Raw genomic sequence first — 9,001 nt, 5'->3', positions numbered from 1 at the left:
TTCACCCACCTGGGGGTCTGCAGGGTTGTTTCTCTTACATGTTCTCACTCCTCTCTCTGGCTGCAGTTTCTGTGCCCTGCAACTTTTTTTTCCTTCTTAAATACCTTATCCCAGAGGCACTACCACTATTGCTGATGGGCTCAGCCTTGGCCAGCGGCGGGTCCGTCTCGGAGCCGGCTGGCATTGGCTCTGTCGGACATGGGGGAAGCTTCTGGCAGCTTCTCACAGAAGCCGCCCCTGCAGCCCTCCCACTACCACAACCTTGCCACCCAAACCCAATACATACATAGTAGGAATAACTGATCTTGCCTGAGGGGCATATTATGGAAAACATTTAGCTATGCTAAATATTTGAGGCTTTAGTTCATGCAGTTATTAATCTTCTGAAAACTCTTGGGGCTGAGCTTTTGCCTTAATTGCTTCGATGAAAAGGCTTTTATAAACGCCATTGCACGTGTGGAAGGAAGCTAATTCGTCCATAAATAGGGGTGAATCTTCCGATTTTGATAAGGAGACACACTTCTGCTTCAGAAAGCGTTATGGGCAATGTCCCATTTGGGCTCTGTGCCGGCTACTGGGTACTAAACAGTCATTTTGCAGAAGCACGGCAGGGGAGAGCAGAAAGGCTCTCAGCAGAGTTCTCCCGGGGAAGCTGTTCCAGATGGTGTCCACCTAATAAATAATATTAGAGAGTAATAGGTAAGAAAAGCTTTAGGACACCTGTAGCTGCCGTACGGAGGCGTTTTGCAGCGCGCAGGCTGGGACGCGAGGCTCCGCCAAGGCCTCCATGGCCCGAGGCGGTCCAGAAGATTCTCCCGTGGGCCACCCCGCTCCTGTTCCTGACCCCGCAAAGCCAAAGCCCACGGCCCCGGGCGGAAGGTGCGCTCCGCCCGCGGGAAACGCGGATCCCGCTCCTCCCGACGGGCCCTTCGCCCTTCCCGGCCTCGCCTGCGGGCTCTGCCGCCGCTTCCAACGCCGGACCTCCGGCCGGGGCGGCGGGGGGAGCTCCGGAGGCGGCTGGGCGCACGCAGGTACCGCGTCCCACCGGCGGCGGGCCGGGCCGGGCCGGCTCTGGCGGGGCCGGGCCGGGCCGCAGGGGAGGGAGGCCCCGGGCAAAGGCCCGCCCGGCCGGTTCGCCCCGTCGCCACGGCGACGGCGCCACAGCCGGGGCGGGAAGGGCGGCGGGGAGCGGAACCCCGCCGGCTTCGGTGCCTCCGCCGCCCGGCCGGAGCGGGCAGCCCACCGCCCGGCACTCGGCGCAGGTCCCGCTGCCGGGGGGAGGCGGTGGCCGCCTCCACCTGCCCGAGGCCCGGCCCCGCCGCCGGCGCCCCGCTTCCACCCAGCTGCCCGCGGCAGGCCTGGGTGCGTGGACGGCCGACACGGCCCGGCCCGGCCCGGCCCGGCCCGGCCGGGGGGGCGGCTCGTCGTGGCTGCGCGAGAGGCCCACCTCGCCCGTGACTGGGAACGGGAGCGGGCTGCGGCCCGGACCCCCGAGTGACCGATGCCCGAAGGTCACCCTGGCTCGGGCAGCGCCGAGGTGGCCGGTCGCAGACGTCGCAGAGCTTGGCCGGCCGTCCCGGGAGGGAGAGCCGAGCGCCTCAGCAAATCTCCCGTGCTAAAACTGGGGGCGACCGTCGGGAACGGCTTTGTGGCGTTTTGCTCACACGCCGCCGCGTGGGTTTGCTGACGGGTAGGTCGCGGGTCGCCGGTGACGTGACCGTGGCTGCCGGAGGTTTCCGCGCTGGGCCGCCGTCTCCTGCCAAACGCCGTGGCTTCTCGTCTTGCTGCCAACGCTAGATCGCGTTAGTTTAAGCTAAATCGACGCGAAATAGGTCGTAACTTTGTTTTTTCCCTTAAAAGAACGATTCTGCGGTATTGTTAACTTACGGAAATAGCGAGTCGGACTTTCCAAAACCATACCGTAGTCTTGCATAGTACTCCCTACTGCCTTCTCATGCTTCAGCTGTAGGGTGTACTAGGACTAAGAGTCAGGCTTTTCTTTATGAGACACTCGTAAACTTGCTGCCTGTTGAAAGTTCAGATCCGCAATAATTTGCAGACTTCCAGGAGGTGACATTTTTAGGAAGAAGCAGCACCGGTAATAAAAATGTAATAAAATGTAGTAAAAATGTGATAAAAATGACAGTCTTAAAAGGTAGCGTCTATTTCAGTAGTACAGACTCGGATGTTATGGCACTGACTACGTGCAATACTAACTTGGGGACTTTTTTATTTTAGACACTGCTGTAAGTCGAAGGCGTCATGGATAAATATGAAATCATTAAAAAAATTGGGGAAGGATCTTTTGGCAAAATATTCTTGGCAAAAGGAAAACTAGATAATGAGCAGCGTGTTATCAAAGAGATCGACTTAACTAAGGTAAAACAACAAAACCTGGATGATAACAGTAGTTATTTACCTGATTGTGCTAATTGCGTTTAGCTAGGGTGTGAACATGGGTTATATCTCCTTTGTAGTTCCATCTCCATTATATAAACTTTCCAAAGACAGTACACTTTGCTAGTTCAGAGATTTTACGGGCATAGATGAAATAGGTATTTTGATACTAATGGTGTTTACTTTTTACTGCTTTTTTGTTCTTTTCAAAACCTCTCTCTGCCTACAATACGTGACACTACCTAATTCAAATTTTATAACAGATGATTCATCTACAATGAAACTATTGCCACTGAAACAACAAATCACAATTTTGTGATACATTTCTCTCATCTTTTTCATTTCCTTTTTTTCCCCCACATCCGTATTTTCAGGCGTGAGTAATTCACAACAGAGTCTTTCCAATTCTCATTTATGTTTATGGCAGTTTGGTTTATCTTATCTACTTTTAAATTTCCATTCTGTAGCTGTCAGCATCTAGGCTGCTCGGCTAGACACCCTTTCTAGGAGAACAAGAGAAATACTACGCGTGTTTTTAGGAAGCTGTTGATTGTGTGTGTTTTAGACTTCTTTAGAAGTTTAGAAGCTTAGAATGAACTGAATCGGGCCATAAAAGTGCTCTCTTTCTTTCTGTTGGCTGCAGAGGCAGGTTAGGGTCACGAGCTCAGCTATCAGAGGAACACCACTCCTGTATCTAGTTCCAGAAAGACAGGCAATTAAACGCTCTGTGATTTCAGTAGAGGGGTTTTAACAGTCAATTTCAGTGAGTGCCTACATGCTTTTTACAGGTCTTTTGCTATTCTGGGCCACACTAGTGAATTTCTAATATATTAGAGAATTATAATAGAAGAATGAGTTTTTATACATCAGTTCTAGAGAGCGCTGTGTAACTTCCAGATTCAAACCCAGAAAAATTGATACACTAGTAATGACAGCTAAATAAAACATAGTTTCTCTCTATAGTCATGACCAATAAAACCCATGCATTTCTAATCTTAGATTTTTATGTATGCAAAATAGAAAAATGGAAGTTAGTAAAATATTGTTGTGGATCCCACGTGTTCAAAAATCAGGAGCTGGATACAGAAAATTATGACTTTGAAGTCTTAAGGTTTTTTTTATGTGGTAGAGTATGTTTCATTCACTTTCTGGTTTTTGAATCTTTGAGGGTTTCATTTCAAAATTATTTCTTAAGAATGAGGGTAAGAAACTTTCTATAAATACAAGCGGACATTTTGATGGATGGCTACTCAGAGACGTGAATTTTTAAGAAGTAACGTTGATGAAAGTTCGATCACAATGAACCAAATAGAAGTTTTCCATTTAATGTAACAGGGCAAAGAGTTTGCCCGAAATGTTGCAAGAACTCGTAACACCAGTAAAACGAAGGACTTTTTTTCTTTTTGCTTTGTTCTTTCGAGATCACCCATATTAAGAATACAGAATCATCTAGACCTTATTCTTCAGACGCTTAAGGGAAGTTTAACTTTAGAGTTTAACTCTATTCATCAGCTAGCTTAGCAATAGCATTTGTGTAAAAAGTTAAAAGGTATACATTTGCCTGTTCGTTTGACCGGTAATGTTCCAGTATGTTTCCAGGCATACACTGCAAATTGATATTTTACATTGTATGTGCATCATATTTTATAATATTTCTGCATCACCTTGGTACACACTCTTTTTGTATTTGCGGGAATGGTTTGATAATGATGTAACTATTTTCAAAAAGAGTTAAATATATTATTGCTAGCATATAGTTTCTTAATTCATCTTAGATGCCTGTGAAAGAAAAAGAAGCCTCTCAGAAAGAAGTAATTCTTCTGGCCAAGATGAAGCATGCAAATATCGTAACCTTCTATGCTTCTGTGCAAGGTTTACTTTTAACATTTTTGTTTTATTTGTGATTATAGGAGTGGAAGGCAGCAAAACCTACCTTGTTAATATTGCCCAACCTTAAGCCCGTCCCCAGCCCCTTACTTACCAGTGGGGACAGGTCCCAGCTCCTAAAAATGAACGTGAGGTATCCAATTCAGTCATCACTTGGCCTTTTCACGTGTGTGGGTGGGACCTAAGGTATTGTGGCATGAATGCTAGATCCTGGGATGTCTGCATGGCTTAAGTTGAACTTTAGTCTTGATCTTCAGTAGGAGTCCAGGGTTTAATGAGACTTTTCTAGGAGTTTCAATAGAAGAAGAGAGCATTTGAGTACAGCAAGAAAATAGGTCCTGTTGGCCTTTTGTCTTGAGCCTTGTTTTGAGGTATCACTCAAGGATATGGAATTCTTCAGGACCGAAAGAGGTGGAAGGAAATCCGTTCTCCATAAAAGCTAATTCCCTATATTTATTTTTCCTGCTGACATCTGTCATAAGCAACGCCTTATGTAATGAATGCTGTTGTTACAGCTTGTGCTCAGATTGTTTTCTGTGATCAGGATGTTTAAATATTTTAAGGGACACATAAATCTGGTAGTCTTCTGGACCCCAGAGAGGTAAGAATAGGGTGAGTTTCCATATTAAGTAGCCCCTGCTGTTTATTTGTACTGTTTGGACACTGTCTGCTTTAACCTTTTCCCTAAGCCTAACTGTATTCTTAGTTGTTATTGGGGAACAATCCCAACTATGAAGCATTCTGCTAAGCTTTGCCTGTAAGAACATCTGTTTTTCTATCAGTGTGGTCTCTTGAGGGTTTTTAATATTTTAATATTTGTAATATTTTGGTGAATCTCCATTAAAATATATTTTCATGTCAGTTTTGCATCAGGTTTCACTGGAATTGTCCATTTTTTCTCAGTTACTCTTTGAAATGTAGGAGTAGGTAGAGCATTAACTACGCCCTTTTGGAAGAAGGGCCATATAAAATAAAAAGAATTTATTGCTGTATTAATGAGTAATAAAGGAAAACTTATACTTTTCCTTTTAGAAAAGAACAAGCTCTATATTGTGATGGAATACTGTGATGGTGGAGATTTAATGAAGCGGATAAATATGCAGCATGGAGTGCTGTTTGACGAGGACCAGGTGAAAGAAGTTATCTTTAGAGGAGAGGACATATTATGTAAAACACATGGTTTGAATTATCCAGTACTAGCTACTGTTTCTTTTCTGGCCTGTTAAAGTAATTGAATGTTTTAAAGAAACTTCAGTAATTTTAATGGCAGTTTAGAGTTTGCTTTTTACATTGCTTTAAGATCTTAAATTAATTCATTAGCAGTATTTTGATGCCATTTTTATCCCCCCTCCCTCCCATTGCTCCTTCCATTGTGGATGCACTTTTTCTTTGTATTAGTAGTATACCTACTAAGCCATAAAGACTTTCTTTTAAACGGTGTTTTAGAATTATGGGAGGATATATTATATATGAATTCCTCATTTGTTTATGCTGTTTGCATCATGGCGTATCCTGCTTTATGCTGGACACAATGGTAAATCTCTCATTCATTTAATTTGGGTGAAGACTTCTCTGATGCTATTTAAATTGTTAAACCAGCACAGAGAAACAAGCCCAGACATCTGACTGCTTTTGGACCATGTTCATATATATTTTATTTTGTAAATAGGTGAGTATGGTAGGTATTGCAATTCACAGAAACAGAATTTCCCACTGTTCTTTACTTATTCCTTTATTTTTTTACTAACTCTTAGCTTTCTGAAGGAAATTTTCTCTTATGTGTTGGACTTAGCGTACTGAACTCTGAGGTTATTTCTGAGGTTATTTAATCATGCATAGTCTTCTACTTTTGCAGGTAATTGCAATGAAAATTTGCCTAGAAACTACATAGATAGTATCCATCCTGTCAGTGGAATTATATTCTAAAGCATAAAAGTGGAGAAAAAAAAAAAAAGAAGTTTTGTCACTTTTCTTTTTGCTTTAGTAGTAAAAGAAGTACTCCTTAGTGTAGAAGTCAGTTGGAAGTGAATTACTGTTCAGTAATAATCAATTTTAAGATCCTATTGGGAGTCATAGTAGAGGTAGAGAGAACCTGAGAGAAAATAAAAAGAGGACAAAACCACAGATCATGAAAACACAAAAGAGAGAACCAGCATACACAACCCCCTTGACAATGAGGCAGAATAATACATATCCAAAGAGAGGCAAAGGAATTACAGACAGAAGAATGGATTATAGAAACTAAAGATACATCTATGAATCAAGAAAGGAAAGCAAGTTGCCCAATTTAACATAACATTGTTAAAGTATCTTTACATTTTCAAATGTATGTCTAAGAAAGTCTCATTTGTGGCATCAGCCCTAATCAGGAAATCATCTGCTTAATGTGAAGCATTACTAAATGAAAGATTATTACTTGAATCAGTCTTTCCTGACCATCAAGTTTCCTAAACAGAGAAGCATATAAGCACATTGTACTTTTGTTTCTGAGCTAAGTCCAAAGGCCCTTATTCAAGAAAACACATGTATATTTAAAGTTAAATATATGTTTAAGAGCTGTACTGGGTGAAGGATAATGGACAAATCTGTGTGCTTACTTATTATGCAAGTTCCTTCATAGCTCCCTTCTTTCACCACATTTCAGTCCTTCATCCTTTTTTTCTGTTTTTTTTTCTGGACCACTTTCAGTAAGACTGCAAATATGATAACTGGGTGGTATGACTTCCACCACTGAGGATTAAGAAGACACTTCTCAATTCTGTGTTACTTGTTATTCGAACTCACTCATTTCTAAATAAAGTTCTAGTATTCTTACTGTCCTTTGATGTGATTCTTCAGTCCTTGTTCAAGTACTCATCCTGTCACAGTCAGTGAACACTTGATGGGGATAAGGAAAGTGGAGCAGGTATCTATTTCCATTTCGTTTTGTGATAGCACTAAAAAAAGAAAGGAAAGATCTATGGCATTAATTTTAAAAGTATTATTTCTTACTATTTTGTATTGTATATGCTCTACATATTTTAGATTTTGCTGTTTTTATTTTATGTATTTCAGCAAGATGCCCCATTGGACATTAGAGTCACACAAATTTATAAATATCTGTTCCCTTTATCTTTCACTGCAGATTCTGAGTTGGTTTGTGCAGATCTCCTTGGGCTTGAAGCATATTCACGACAAGAAGATTTTACACAGAGATTTAAAAGCACAGGTAGTAAAACTGGTACTGGAGAGGGGGTGATTTTTGTCTCGTAAAAAATATGCTTAGGAAGCTCTGCTGTGTTTCATTTTTGCATACCAGTTTTGTTTTTATTTGCAGAACATTTTTCTTAGCAATAATGGAAGGGTAGCAAAGCTTGGGGACTTTGGTATAGCAAGACAGTTGAACAGGTAAGCGGCTTTTTAATTAGTCTGTGACCTACACCAAATAGGACTGTTTCTGAATGTTCAGAATGCAACCTGAATGTGCAAATTGTTTGTGGAGTGTGATTGTTCAAGAGGTCTGGGATACAAAGGGTCTGATAGTACATTTTTTTGTTATCCTAAAAGATTCCATCCTGCGTGAAACCACAGATGTGTCTAGCCTAGTAATTGGGCTTCTGTTCTGTATAGGACACATCTTCTGTATATAGAAGCTGCAATCTTTCCCTATTCCCTGTGGAACTGACATAAAGAGATTCTGGAGGCACAGCTCCTGCAGCTGTTGATAATCACTTCTGGTGCCTCGCAAAAAAGAAAGTGAAGAGCGTTAAAAACTTAGGAAAGAGTATAAGAAAAGAGTTTGTACAGATATTCTTCGTATGTCCTCCCAGATTGTGCCTATATTACATTTTAAAAAAGGGCCAGAACCTGCTCTCTGGGCCTGAGACTAAATGGCATGGCATGGCTTGCATCGGTATGGCTAAAGTCTGTTCTCCCAAAGAGGGTGGCCTTATCTTGACTGACTTTGGGGACAAGGTTAGCCTGTCCTGCATAGTGGCCAGGTGTTCTCTAGGAGAGTGCTTTTTGGTGTGGCCAAAACATGCCAGAGGGCATGCTAACGACAGGACAATGCTTGAATCTGATCTTTTTTTGAGCCGCTTGATTATATTTGACCTTGGCAGGATACTGTGGCAGAGAAGATCCACAATTTAATTAGGTATTGTGTGGAAAGGTGATTTACTCTGTCGATCATTTTGCAGATTGTCCCTCTGGTATCAGTCCTTTTCAGCTGCTTTGTACTCCCCACCTGCTGCTGCAACTCACTTGTTAAAACCTTTCCTATCCCCGAATTAAGTCAGTGTAAGTTTAACCACATTTCCGTCTGAATGACAACAGTAAAGAGAACAGATAACTTTAACCAATATAGACAATTGCTCATTCTCTTCAGACGTACTTAACTGTGTACATGTATTAGGTACCTTTATGCATTCTTCACATGGACATACAGCCCACGTAATTTCTGCCAAGGCCCCATCAGATTGGCTTTGGATTTAGGCCTGCATAACCTTGCAAGTTCAGTGGTGCATCAGAGCTAGGAAGTCTTGCTGAGAGTTGGAGTGCCTCAACTCTCCACGTGTAAACTGCTTATGCAGAAAGTGCCTACCTTCAGAGGTGTTCTGGGGATAATTGCTTTAAGGGTTGCTCCTACACAACAGAATGGTCCATAGCAGATAGGAAGTAAACCTCAGAATTTGAATGTCCAAGTACAGACATTTTAAAGAGTATTTAATAGGCTTGT

The 9,001-nt window shown here is 42.5% G+C and overlaps 1 protein-coding gene across 1 annotated transcript in view; it reads left to right on the top strand.

Annotated features, from left to right (window-relative positions):
- Positions 1 to 1,074: 1,074 nt before the first annotated feature.
- NEK5 (NIMA related kinase 5) overlaps positions 1,075 to 9,001 on the top strand; it is a 27,666-nt gene continuing 19,739 nt past the window's right edge. The window contains exons 1-5 of the mRNA XM_069802799.1: positions 1,075 to 2,379; positions 4,173 to 4,269; positions 5,317 to 5,414; positions 7,409 to 7,492; positions 7,601 to 7,671. Coding sequence (XP_069658900.1) covers positions 2,263 to 2,379; positions 4,173 to 4,269; positions 5,317 to 5,414; positions 7,409 to 7,492; positions 7,601 to 7,671 — 467 coding nt within the window. The 5' untranslated portion in view covers positions 1,075 to 2,262. The remainder of the gene's footprint in view (positions 2,380 to 4,172; positions 4,270 to 5,316; positions 5,415 to 7,408; positions 7,493 to 7,600; positions 7,672 to 9,001) is intronic.

Source organism: Haliaeetus albicilla, chromosome 15 (assembly GCF_947461875.1).
Source record: "Haliaeetus albicilla chromosome 15, bHalAlb1.1, whole genome shotgun sequence".
NCBI classification, from domain to species: domain Eukaryota; kingdom Metazoa; phylum Chordata; class Aves; order Accipitriformes; family Accipitridae; genus Haliaeetus; species Haliaeetus albicilla.
Note: the sequence above shows the minus strand (reverse complement) of the source record. Positions and strands in the feature narration are given on the sequence as shown.